We start from the raw sequence: 13,621 nt of genomic DNA, 5'->3' as shown, positions 1-13,621 counted from the left end.
CTCTGCTATCTGTCTTTACACTCTCCACATCCATATGATCAAATTTTTTAGCTTCCACATATAAGTGAAAGAGAAAATGCAATATTTGTCTTTTTGTGCCTGGTTTATCTCACTTTAGTTAATGCCCACCACTGCCATCCACGTTGCTGTAAATGACATGATTTCATTCTTTTTAATGGCTGAATAGTATTCCATTATGTATATATACCAAATTTTCTTTATTCATCCATTGATGGACACTTAGGTTGATTCCATATCTTTACTATTGTGAATAGTACTGCAATAAAAATGTGAGTACAGGTATCCCTTTGACATGTGGATTTCTTTTCCTTTGAGTAGTACCTGGAGGTGAGATTGCTGGATTGAATGGTAATTGTATTTTTAGTTTTTTGAGAAATCTCCATACTGTTTTCTTTCACACTATACTAGTTTACGTTCCCATGAACAGTGTGTAAGTTTTCCTTTTTCTCTGCATCCTTGCCAGCATCTGTTATTTTTTGTCATTTAATAATAGCCATTTTGACTGGGGTGAGATGATATCTCATTGCGGTTTTGATTTCCATTTCTCTGATGATTAGTGATATTGAGCATTTTTTCCCATAAGATTGCTTGAGAACCAAGCAAGGCAGAGGACATCCAAACCCTTTGAAAAATAGAAAATGTTTTAGGAATAGGGGGAGGAGCATTTCTTGAAAGATGACCCATGGTGGGGCTCTATGTGGGTGCTTCTCTCACATCCAATTCTCAAAACCACCTTTTGTGTGGTGAGTGTTGTAGCCTTGGAAGTTCATCTCATTATTATTTCCAACAGAGAAAAATGAGAGGGTAATCACAAAAGCCCATGTTCTTGAGATACCTGTTATTGTTAGTGTTGAAATAGAATCAGAGCATCAATGCGCACCAAAAATAGCAATTCTAGAGCAACATATTTGCTGCAATGAATTGAGCCATCTTACTAGCTGGCTTGTGCTCTGTGGGATCAGGTATGGAGAGGGTGACATTGACCCTCATGCCCAATACATAAGGTTGGTAAGGCAAACACAACCAGCCACATGCTGCCCACCCCAGGATTCAGTAAAGCTGTGGCCAGCAGGGTCCTTCCCAGGGGGCGGTTGTTGGGAGGGATGGTAAGGTCAAAGAAGCTCCATGAACATTTGCTGACTGTCGCTATTTCCCTGTGAGGTCCCACTGCTAAACAAGCAGGAAGCGTTCAAAGATGTAACAAGGCAACCCTACGGAATGTGAGTGCAGGCTTCACAGTCTTGATGTTTTCGTAATAGCATGAGCTATTGGAGGCAAGCTTGAGTGATCACTGATGAGTTCTGTACAGGACCTGCCATAGAGGAGTGTGACAGGTTCAGCCTGGTAGAATCTGCATATAAATTCCCTATTCAGCTAGCAGCTGCCACCACGAGGGAAGGGAAGGTGGCAAGGCAGCAGTGCTTTGCTCCAAGAACTGCAGATCTGAGGAATAATGTCAAGGAAAGAGCCCCATGCAGGGATCAGAAGAGCCAGGCTCTTGTTCTGCCAGACCCCCTAATTTCTCATGTGCCTTGGCGTGAGTTACCTGACCTTTACAGGTCTCCATTTTCTCTTCTCTGGACTGGAAATTATAATAATACTTTGTGGGAAAATATTATTTATAATACTATAAAACATTAGCCCTCTAATAGAGCAACATATAGTACAGTTTTAGCATTTTCATAAAAAGTATTTTAAGAGCAGGAGTGTCTATTGTTTCAGGGATTTCTGTATCTAGCTGGAGCATCTCTTATCTGTGCTGTCATTTATCCTCCCCAACATGCATTCAGTAAACAGGCATTTACTAAACACCTGCCTTGTACCTGGCACTGGGCAGATAAATAAAGGAAGAAGGCAACAGGTGGCCCTTCAGGAGCTCCGTCTATAGGGAAACACACCCATAAAAAGCACGTTGCTATGCAGAGTAACAAGTGCTTTAATGGAAATTGGTACCAGATAGAGAAGTCATCCACAGGAGGGAATGCTATAATGTAAAGGATGAGTGGATAGATGTGCTGCAGAAAGGGGTTCTTGCTAAAATGGCCTAGGAGCATCCTTTGCTAAAGCTGTATTTTACAGGGAAGTACACAGATGGGCCTAGGGGAAGTTTCAATGGCCTGACTAATGTTTGGCCAAGTAAATAATTTTTGTCAGATGTATGGATGGACATGAAGATTTGAAATCATGGGCCCATAGATGTGTCTTAGGATGAGTTCCCCAGAAAAGAGACCCTGAGATGGAGATGTGGACAGGAAGCTGATTGGAGAATGAGCTCAGATCAATGCCTGCAGGGGAAGAGATGGGACCTGGATTCAGCAGAGAGAAAAGGTGAGCAACCCTCGGCACAACAGAGGTCTCAGTTGAGCCCACAGGGAGCTCTGGAGCTGGGATGGCCCATCAGAGTGGGATAATTTGGAGGTGGGGGAACAGATCTTTATGCCTCCACATCAGTCAGCCATTGGATGCAGTTTGTTCTTGGGGAGGGCTGGGTAGCCTTGGTGGAGAAAACATCCTTCAAGGGCAATTCAAGAGGACAGGCCCAGCAGTGGTCCACAGCCAGCAATGCTCCCAGCAGCTATAAGACAAGCCTGTCAGTTCTGGGCCATGCGCCACCATCCACTGCAGGTGACGCAGGTGTGGGGGAAGCCCTAGGACAGTGGCCGTCAAATAGCTCTACATTAGAGTTACCTGGAGAGCTTGAACAACCCCAACACCTAAGCCGCACCCCCAGACCAATTAACCCCAAATCTCTGAGAGTAGGAAATGAGTGTCAGTAGTTTGTAAAAACTCTCCAAGTGATTCCAATGGGCAGCCAAGTTCAAGAATCACTGCCTGGGGGATGTGTGTGAGACGAATGAGAGGGGGGCTTGCCTCAAAACCTTGGATAAGTATCCCGAGAAGCTGGAAGAGAACCAGGGAGAGTGTGTCATGGAAGGTAAGGGGTTGGAGGGGTGGTGTTTAGAAAGAAGTAAGTGGCCACCTACAGCAAGAACATACAGGCCTGAGTGGGAGGGGCAACGAGCTGTTCTAAAATTTACCCAGAATTTGTATTAATCCTGTATGGCGAGGTGATGGACATGGAGGCAACCGTATTTGAAAGAAGAATTTATTACTCACAGTTCCCTAGAGGAGGGGACATACCACACCATGCAGGGCCACGCAGGGAAGCACTGGGTCAGTCAGGAGGCAGAAAGAGGGAGGGGACAGCCTGCACCAGAGCCTTTATTGTGGCCCCATGGCAGGAAAGAGTGAGCAGGGGAGGCAGGCTTGAGATCATGTTGCCAGGCTCTGGGCTACAGGGCTGTTCCCTAGTTGTCTGATACCTGGCTCTGGAGTGGCCTGTGGAGGGGAAATGTTGGCTCAGAATGTGAGAGTTTGATAAGGAAGTGATTGGAGTATAGACTTTGGAATGGTGGGTTTGCATAGGAAAGGCGTGCTCCCAGGTTGTTTACTAGCTCCAAGAGTTGTTAATAGCTAGGGAGCTGCTATTAATAACTGCTCAAGAAAGGTCGGTCTCTCTGAAATCAGAAAGGTCATACAATATGAAAGCGAAATAAAATACAGAACACATAAAACATTATTAATATTAATACACTAACCTCATGGCCACCTAGGTTGGGAGTCAGAGTGGGCTGGATTTAGCCTCATCTTACCCCCTTATCAGGGAGCTGAGTACTGAGTGCACCTTTCACAAATACACAGAGCAGCCTTGATCCTGGATCCCTTGAGCTGCAGCGCAGAGACAGAAAGAGATGTACACCTTGCAGCAGAGACAGAGAAAGAGCACCTGCAAACCTGCAGGCTAGGACAACTGCAGGGGCAAGTGGGTGGTCCCAAGGTTGGGACACTCCAGAACCCTCAGAAAGTGCTCATGAGGAAACAATATCAGTTTTACATGTCCATTGGCCCCAGAGTCCCAACGTACAGCCTCACACACTTGGTCCCTACAGGGGTCAGATACTGGCTAGCAAGGCTGGGGAAGAGGGGTAGGAAGGAGAAGAGAAATAGAGAAGTCAACCATCTACCTCCCACCCCAGCTCTTTCCACTGCAGGCTTCTAGCCTAAAGCAGGCTTGGAGGAAGGGGTATGGGAGATGGAAGATGTGTCAGTCAATCCATTCAATTCGGTTGATTTTGATTATTATTTTGTACTGGCCATTCTGATGTCTAAATTGAAATTGTGATTCTAGGATAGGACTCTGCTCAGTTTCAGCAGAAAAGACATGAGCCTTTTCTCATGAATGGGAATAGAATGGGGCAGGGAAATAAAGCCCCAGGGATTAAATTTGATTAAATTTTCGAGAAACAAGGAGACAAAGATCAAGGTTGTATTTAGGTGACATTCTGGACTGTTCTTATGTAACACAAGGTTACATTTGTAACACACTTAGCAGGGAGCTGGGCCTGTGGAGCCCACTTGATCAATGTCAGCCATTATTAGAATAAGAGCCTAAATATGAAGAAATATAAAGAAGAGCATTTCATTTAATCCCCCAAATAGCTGTGTAAGGTAGGGCTTGCTCTTCCCCTTTCCAATCCAGCAGCATGGAGCAATGGCCACCTCTGGAGCCCTTTTGCTGTCAGTGGCATAAGCGGCCCAGCCAGCATCAACCCCCTCACCATGCTCCCTTGTCTGGGGGCCCATGAGCATATTGGAACATCCTTTATAAGAACTTGACTTGGGGTAAGAGTAATGATTTCAACTCTACTTAAACATTTTTTGCTGATTCATCATAGTCCAGGATGATATTATTTATGGACTAAAGTAGTCTATAGCTTGGGGAAAATATGACCCAGAAGTCTATTTAAAACATGGAAACCTTGCAGATTAAAGAACAAGATAATAGAGTTATTGCAAAGCCCATTCACCTGACCTGACTGGGAGTTAAAAATCACCTTGGCCAACAAGACTATCCTTTTCTTTCCTCCTGAGTGAAATAGCAGGTGCAAAGACTCTGCCCATGTTCTCCTAGATGGACAGTCTAGGGCTTTACCAAACCCAGCAGGCTGGACCGACACCACAAAGACTCATCTTTGAGGTTGTTGTTTGGTGGCACCTCATGGTCTTGTGTCAGGCGAGTAATATGCCTTCCTTTTTGAACAGCCCCTGAAAAAGACACTCAGAGGCCACTGTCTGAAAATGGCAAGGGCTGTTTGTGAAAGGGACCAGTGTGTAGGAAAGCCCTTTCCCACGCTGATTTGCTCCTTCAATAGACATGTATTGAACCGCTACTGTGTGCTAGCAGGTCTCTGCCTTCAGGCCATGCACATCTAATGTAAAACGCTCAGGCCTCAGCTCTGTGTTGGGACCAAGTGCCCAGGAGCTCCATCGAGGGCCACTGAGGGTCTTAGGCCTGGGTCAGATGGAAGAAGTTCAGACCAAGCTCTCCTGGCTCTTCCCCTGAGTCTGGTGGCCTTGTGGCTCCTCCCTGATCACTAGGTATATCTTATCAGGCCTCCTGGATTTGAATTCAGACTCTGGGATCTCAGACTTGGTGGCCAGTCATGCCTCTATGACCGAGTTGTGGCCTCAATGAGCTATTGAACCCCTCTGTGCTGCAGTTAATATTTCCGTATAGTGGAGATAATCACAGGCTCTCTGTCTGTGAGCTGTTGTGAGGATGAGAAGAGATGAACTATCCAACGTGCTTGGTAATAAAAGCCACTCTTTCCTGTTGAACACCTACAGTGTGTGCAGGCTTGTGCTCAGCACTCCCGACAGCCATTCATGGACTAAATCCTCCCAACAGCAATCCTCCCTAGGAATACGTGTTGTCACTGTCCCCATTTTACAGATGAGAACACTGAGGCATAGGCATTTCGATAACTTGCCCACAGCACGGTGAGTGGGGGTAGAGGCAGAATTCAGATCCAGACGGCCTGCAAGAGAGCTGTGCCCATAGCCACTCACTAGATTGCCCTGACCCTGGCTACAAGCCCCTACTCAGTAAGGGTTGCTGATGGCGATTACATCTTTCCCACTGTCATTGGGAGAGAAGATGTGCATGTTCATTATCAGAAATTCTTCCATAAAGCACAGGGCATAGCAGAGCCTTTATTGTGGCCCCACGGCAGGAATGAGTGAGCAGGGGAGGCAGACTTACTCATTGAGATGACGTGTGTACCGGTCATCCTAGCTATTTTTATTATTTGGGTGGGCCACATGTATAATATGGACGGAAACACTTCATTCAACACACACCCTACCCACACACCCAGTCGCACTTTTCTTGGTAGAAGTTGAGGGGAATAATCTCTCCTAACTACAACACCTCTCCCTGCAGCCAGCTAATATCTCCAGGAAATCTCTGAACACTTGCTGGAAAAAGCCAAGTTCACAGACTCTGCTGCTGGCCAAGTTCAGTCCCTCTGGAGTAAACTCTTATCTGAGCTCCACTCTGGACACTCCTGACCCTCACCTTTTCCGCTGTTCATCCCGGGGATGTGTGCAGAGTGGCCACTGCCATTGTCCTTTCCCAGTTCAGAAATGTTGGCATCCCAATCCGGGGGCTGCCCACCCTGAGATTTAAAGAATCCACCTTTTCTCCAGAGGTAGAAATAAGACCATAGTCACCCATGCAACCCACCTTGAGAAAGAGTCCACATGTCCTTGTATTTAAGACACCAGGGATCAAAGGCTATGCCATAAACTTGATAACATCCTTTCAGGAATAAGTCATGCAATGTTAAACATACCCGCTGACTATAAGATTCCAAAAACACTGAATTGTAGATTCAAGGAAATAGAGAGTGTCCATCTCAGCTAGTGCATAGACCCCTCAAAGGCTCCCGTTGTCCTCAAGCCAAGTCCAAGAGCCATGGAAAGCAGCAAAGCCACCCATGACCTGGCCTCTGCTCAAGCCTCCAGCCTCAGCTCCCACATCTCTAGCATCCCCTGACCTTGCGTTTCCACTGCAGTTGTTTTTCCCCAATGAGCCTGGGCGGATCATGCCTCTGTGTGGTTGTACATGCTGTTCCTACGCTGGGGGTGCCCTTCCACCCAGTGGCAGCTCCAAAAACACTACCCCTGGGAAGTGCCCCCTATGTGATGATACTGTGGGAAAATATTGGGCTCGATTTCCACCTGTGTGGCTCCTGGCTGGGAGGCCTCAGCACAGGAATCGCCCCCCACACCTTTAACTTGCAGCAGGAGTGCTGCCTGTATGTGGGGCTGGCAGCTGTGCAGTGAAAGGAGACAGCCGTGGGAAGGGCTCACACCACACCTGGCATGTGGTATGAGCTTCATGGGGTTGGTTCCCTCGTGTTTTCTCAGATTCTGTTTTTACCCTTACTGAGACGGCAGCCAAACCCCGAGAGAAAATAAAATCAACACCACCACACACACAGGCCTAGTGGAAATTCCACTCCTATGTATGTTGGGGTTTTTTCTTCCTGGTCTTTCTTTTTAATCAAGCTATGACACACATATCATAAAATTCATCCTTTTAAAGTATACAACTCAGTGGGTTTTGGTATCTTCACGGAGTTGGGCCACCATCGGCCTTCCCTAATTCCAGGGTATTTGCATCACCCTAGATGAAACCCCACACCCATGCGCAGTCACTCCCTACTCCCCTGTCCCTGGCCCTCCCAGCCCCCCAGCAGCCCTAGCCTACCCCTCCCAGCCTTCTAGCGAGAGCTCCTCCTGAAACTAGAAAGCTGATATTGGCCTTGCCAGTTCCTCAAAGGGCGATGGAAGGGCTATGCCGGCTGACGGAACCAGAGTTTTGTGAATAAAAATTGTTATTAGATACAGAAAAGGGAATCAAATCTAAGGCACCCCTTAGATGGAGATGAAGATTGGACCAGCTGCTGGCCGTGTGCCCCCGGCAGGCCACGTCCCCACTCACTCTGGGCCCTGGGGCCCTGCTGCTGTCCCCTCATGGGATCCTAGAACTTGCAAAAGTCTCTGTTACCATGGACCTCAGTAGGGAGCGAGTCTTGGGAGAGCAGCAGAGGGAAGCCCTGCCTCCCAGCGGGCAGCTGTGGGAGAGGTGGGGAGGCTGTCCCCAGGCTTTGCCGGTTCTGATGCCCCAGGATCCTGAGGGTACCTTCCCATGGGCCCCACCTGAAGCCAACAGAGCCTCTGCCCATCATGTGAAGTCTTTTCAGGTCTGAGTGTGTCTTATTTTGCCCTTGGCCATCTCCTTGTACCTTCTTGGGAAATAAACATATCAAGGATGCGGCATTGAGGTCCTGGTTTTTCCTCCATCTCATGATCAGAACTGCATTGTGAATGGGATTCTCTTCTTTCAGTGGCACAGTGAGAGCTTATTTGTAAACCTGGGTAGGAAGAAAGCAGATCAGGAAGAACACTACCTTGACGGGCATCGTAACATGTGCTCTGGGCTGTATTTAAGCTGCACTGCAGGGGATGTCACTGTCTGGAGTGCATCAAGTGCCTCTTAAATAGTGTGTGTCATAGGGATCTGTTTGCCTTTCATAGCTGGCTGGAAAGTGAAAGGCCTCCTCTCCCTAAGGGGTAAGCTGTGCCCCACAGGCCCCCTCTTCCTCACTCCCATGGGGTCTGCAAGAGCTCCAGCTGCCCTTCTTGTGTCCTCACTGACAAGACAGAGATGGTTGAATGTCGTGGGCATCTAGATATCTAGTGGTGGTGCCCATGTCACCTCCACATGCAGGCTCCATTCTTGGGGCAGCCCAGGAGGCAGCCCTGGTGTTGAAGAGAAGGAGACCCTAAGATCCCCCAGGCTCACCATGGTTCCCCAGGGAGGTGGGGTCAAGCGGCCCCTGAGTGGCCTTGGCCAACCTGAGCCACCTGCTTTTCAGAGCTACCACGCAGGTCACTATCTCACAGGGGACTCTGAGGAGTCTCTGGACTCATGCATGGAAAACGCTATATACATGGGACTGGTGCCCAACCTGGCCCAGTTCCTTCTCTCAGCCTTTGTTCGTTGGGATCATGCTGGGCAGGAAGACCTTCTGCACGGTCGAAACAACCTGGTCCAGTGGCCCAGTCCCCTCAACAATGACCAAAGGCCACTGCACTCAGCAGCATCTCCTTCTCCCGCAGGAGAGTACCTGGCCATACCTGTTTGGAGTGATTGTGGTCCCTGCCGTTGTCCAGCTGCTGAGCCTTCCCTTTCTCCCGGACAGCCCACGCTACCTGCTCTTGGAGAAGCACAATGAGGCGAGAGCTGTGAAAGGTGAGGGCCCTTCCCTTTCCTGCACAGCTCCAGCCCCTGCATAGGTCAGCACTGCAAGGCATGCTGGGACCTGGGCCAATGGGCACAGGAAGGGGTGTTGTCATTGTTCCTTTTTGCAGGCACTGGGCTTGGTGTCACAGGGTACCTTCTCATTTCATCTTCCCAACAGCCTTGCTGGGGGACAGAGAGGGGACACAGAGTCACCCAGAGAGTCTCCCAGGGAGTCTGGAAAAGCCAGAACAGACAAGAGAAGATGCAGATCCCCTCACTTCTGTATAGTGTCTCACTACCACCTCTCTGGTTGTTCCCAGCCACAGAGATGAAGCCATCTGAAACTTCTGAGTGGCTTAGGTGCATGGCGGCCCTCCTTCTGCTCCTTCTCCCTTCGCTGACTTCCTCTGTCTTAATATTTACATGCCAGGAAAGGAAAAGATGCAAGCACAGAATGAACACCAGATCCCACCAGGCACTGGTCTGAGTGCTTCTGCACAATGACCCATGGGACCTTGCCAGCAGTCCTTCGAGGGAGGAAGGAGTATACACTCATTTTACAGGAGAGGAAAATAAGGCTCGCAAAGGGACTTGGGAGTTGTCTCACGTAGCTTTCTTTAAATGCCCTAAATGGAGGGATGCTGAGTCAGATTCAAAGCCTGGCTTTCGGAATGAGAGACATCTCTCTAAAGAGCCCTGAAAAGGCAAAATTATGTTTTTTGAGAGAATTATGTTTACCTAGAGATAAACAATGCAGAATGAACAATCACATTCTCATTCTTTTAGTTTTATAAAATGAGACGCAGTTGACAGCACCATGGTTAGTTAGGCATGTGAAGGTAACCAGCACTACCTTCACATCCAGCTCTGCTGTCTGACCTTGAGCAATTTTTTAAACCTTTCTGAGCCTCAGAACCCTCATCTGTAAAAAGGAAATGACATAAACTTCCCTCGTGGGGCCATTGTGAGGATTGAATTAGATGGTGCATATAAGGTTCATAGTATTATCTGCTATCATTATTACTGAGAACTCTGTGCATTTTAGTTCTAAATTTCACCTATGTCCAAATCCAGGAAAAAACTTGAGAATTATGTATACAATTTGTGTAACATCTTTTGAAATTCACACTACCTAAGTATTTTCTGAGTTAACAAATGGCATAATGAAATATTAACAATTACCTCTATTTGTCTAGCAGTTTATGGATCAGATTCATTTTCTCATTTATAACATTTCTCTAAAGTGAAGTCAGAGAAGGTAATTGTTATTACCTTCATTTTGCAGATGAAGACACTGAGGCTTACAGGGATGAGGTCCATTTCCCAAAGCTGTGGGTTTTGGTTTATGAGATTTATAGAGGCTTTTGAAAATATGATGGAAATGATAGTGTTTTCTTCAATACAGTGGCCATATACACAAAATTCTGCCTATGGCTTGGTGATAGACCTAGGACTTGAGCCCTCTTTTCTCCAGAGGACCCTGGTTAGTAACTCCCACCCCCAATCTTAAACCCGTTAGTAACCAAAGGATTGGAACCCAAGGAAGATTTTCCTTCAACACCCCTTGTGCACAGAGAGATACCAAGAAACAGAAGTAGTGGCTATTGTACCAGGTGCTTCCCATGTGGCCAGTGAGGAGAAAAACCAACTAAAAGTTTGGTTCAGATGGTTGTCAGATGGCAGAGTCTCTGGAGTAAAAAGAAGGTGACTAAGAGAGAGAACCAAGAGGATCTGATTCTAGATGCACCTGGGCTGCACATTATTGGAAGAGGGTGAGGCCTCCAGCTCTGTCTCTACTGGCCTGGGAGGGTAACCTGTACCCCATCTGGCTCTGCTCAGGAAAAACTCTTGAGAAATGTTTCAATTAAGTACAGTTGGAATGAATAGTGTATGTCAATCCTAGACAGTGAAGAAGATTTCAAAAATTTTATTTCATAGCACAGTAGGGAGTGAGGGAGAAGTATAGTTACAAAACATGATAAATATACATGTGCACTCTATAAAAAAAACAAACATATTGGCCTTAAGTTGAAATAGCTTATTGAAATTCTCATCTGTACCTATAAAAGTGCTAATTTTACTCCAGACATTCAGCAAGCAATGGATATTTAGCATGTTGGGCATTCTGCCAGGTGACAGGGTAAGACAGCGGTATGAGATGACATTCCTGCCTCCCACGAGTGAGGGAGGGTGAAGGTCTAGTTAAGGGAGATGGACAGAAACACCCACTAATGGCTCATCTGTATTGAAAACTATTTCATTCTAAGCACTTCACATATATTAGCTCATTAAATCATCACAACAACCATAGAAAGTAGGTCATATTTTTATTCCCATTTTAAGACCTGAAAAAAAAAAAAAAAAACGAGGATGGGATAACTTGGCCAAGGACATAAAGCTAGCTAGCCAATGACAGCACTGGAATTCTGACAGTCTGGCTCTGGAACTTATGAATGTAAACAAAATGCACTTTATTACTTAGCACCATGCTCGGCACTGTGGGAGATACCCCTTATCCAGTCTGTTGATAATTTGGGGAAAAGAGGCCCTGTGTTAGTCAACTATTACTGTAATAATGCTGCATAACAAAACACCCAAAACACATTGGCTTTAGATAATAGCGTTCCTTAGTTCACAAACCTATAAGTCAACAGTGTTGTTCTGTTAATCTTAGTAGGGCTTGACCTTAAAATCCTTCTTGGGGCCAGGTGAAGTTCACTCACATGTCTGGTGGTCAACTGGCTGACCTAGGTTGGCCTTAGCTCTGTTCAACGTACCTCATCCCCAGCTGGCCAGCAGGGCACATTCTCATGGTAATCAGAGAGGAAATGGAAAACACAAGCGGTTTCTCTAAGCCTGAAATCTCCTAAAATCCTATTGCCCAAAGTAAGTCACATAGCTAACCCAAAGTCAGAGTGGAAGGGGGCTACAAAGTTTTAGGGTAGGGGACATAAACGTAGGGAGGCCACGAACTTGGGCCATCAACACAATCACTTTAGACAAGAGGCCCCTTTCGGGATGTTCCTATCCCCACTCCATCCCCACCCCTAGTTCATAGTGGCAGGGAATGAGTCCCAGGCCCTGGGTCTTATTTATTTATGCCACCCTTGTCAGTTTAGGAGAATCCCAGCCTCCAGTGTCTGCAATACACATGGTGCTTTGCTTCTGTGATCTCCAATACATCTCCAAAACTTTGCAGACACAGAAATGACCACTCAGAGGCTGAGTAGCTTGCCTAAGATACCACAGATAGTTCATCACAGAAGCGAGATTCTAACTCAGTTTGTCTCATTCAAACCTGAATTCACTGAAGTGCAGGGTGCTGCCTTGAGCATGTGTGTGACTCTTATTTATAAGATATAACGTGCACATAAAGACAACCATAATAGCAAAAGATCGGCCGGGCGCGGTGGCTCACACCTGTAATCCCAGCACTTTGGGAGGCTGAGGTGGGCGGATCACGAGGTCAGGAGATCGAGACCATCCTGGCTAACACGGTGAAATCTTGTCTCTACTAAAAATATAAAAAATTAGCCGGGCGTGTTGGCAGGTGCCTGTAGTCCCAGCTACTCGGGAGGCTGAGGCAAGAGAATGGCATGAACCTGGGAGGCGGAGCTTACACCACTACACTCCAGCCTGGGCAACAGAGCGAGACTCCGTCTCAAAAAAAAAAAAAAAAAAATAGCAAAAGATCATTAATCCTTGGGCTGGAGACACAGAAAATTTCCCCTGAAATATTATGACTTTATATATTAAGCCAGGGTTAAATTCCAGATTTGCATCCCTTTCATCTAAGAGCAGTTAGGTAAGTAACCGTGTATCTACTTAAAACTGAAAATGGTATCCCGATGCCAATTTAATTCACTTATTTAACAAGCAATTATAGATGACTGTAGCATTATGAAGGCATGCTTAGGACATAATGTTCACGGGGGGAACAAAGAGAATATAAAAGAATCTGTGTGATCACAGAAGTGTAGACATCATAGATACGGGCAGGCCCAGGTAAATGCAGGCACAAATGGAGGCCACTGATGCGTGAGGGAGCTGGGCTTTGTGCTTTGTAGGCTCTTGGTGAGGGAGGGGCAACAGAGGTAAACTCCTCGTTTACTCCCTCCTCTGTGCACCAAACTCACCCACCAACAACCAACGCAGAACCCAGGAGGGAGGCCACGGGGTGATCAGCTAGCTCTTCAGGCCCTGCCGTCTGTGGTGGCCTTATCTGGAGGCCCTCAGCTCACCTATACCCACTGGGAGATGGCTGAGGAGAGAAGAGGGGCTGTGTAATGTTCCATGCTTGCCCTTGTCAATGATAAAGATGTCCCCATCTCCTAAACCGGGCAGAGGGAGCTGGGCAGAGGGAGGTGGGAATGCACTGCCTCAGAGGTCTTCTCTCGGTCTCTGCTGGCAGTCACCTGCTCCCGGAAGACCAGCGCCCTCCTCCCT

The 13,621-nt window shown here is 47.0% G+C and overlaps 1 protein-coding gene across 2 annotated transcripts in view; it reads left to right on the top strand.

Moving 5' to 3' along the window:
* Positions 1 to 13,621, top strand: part of SLC2A9 (solute carrier family 2 member 9) — a 203,032-nt gene that overhangs the window by 81,190 nt on the left and 108,221 nt on the right. For both annotated transcript variants that reach the window (XM_002814585.5, XM_024246464.3), the window contains exon 6: positions 9,052 to 9,184. In XM_002814585.5, coding sequence (XP_002814631.3) covers positions 9,052 to 9,184 — 133 coding nt within the window. The remainder of the gene's footprint in view (positions 1 to 9,051; positions 9,185 to 13,621) is intronic.

Source organism: Pongo abelii, chromosome 3 (assembly GCF_028885655.2).
Source record: "Pongo abelii isolate AG06213 chromosome 3, NHGRI_mPonAbe1-v2.0_pri, whole genome shotgun sequence".
Classification (NCBI taxonomy): Eukaryota; Metazoa; Chordata; class Mammalia; order Primates; family Hominidae; genus Pongo; species Pongo abelii.
The sequence above is the reverse complement of the archived record's forward strand: the minus strand, read 5'-3'. Positions and strand labels throughout refer to the sequence as shown.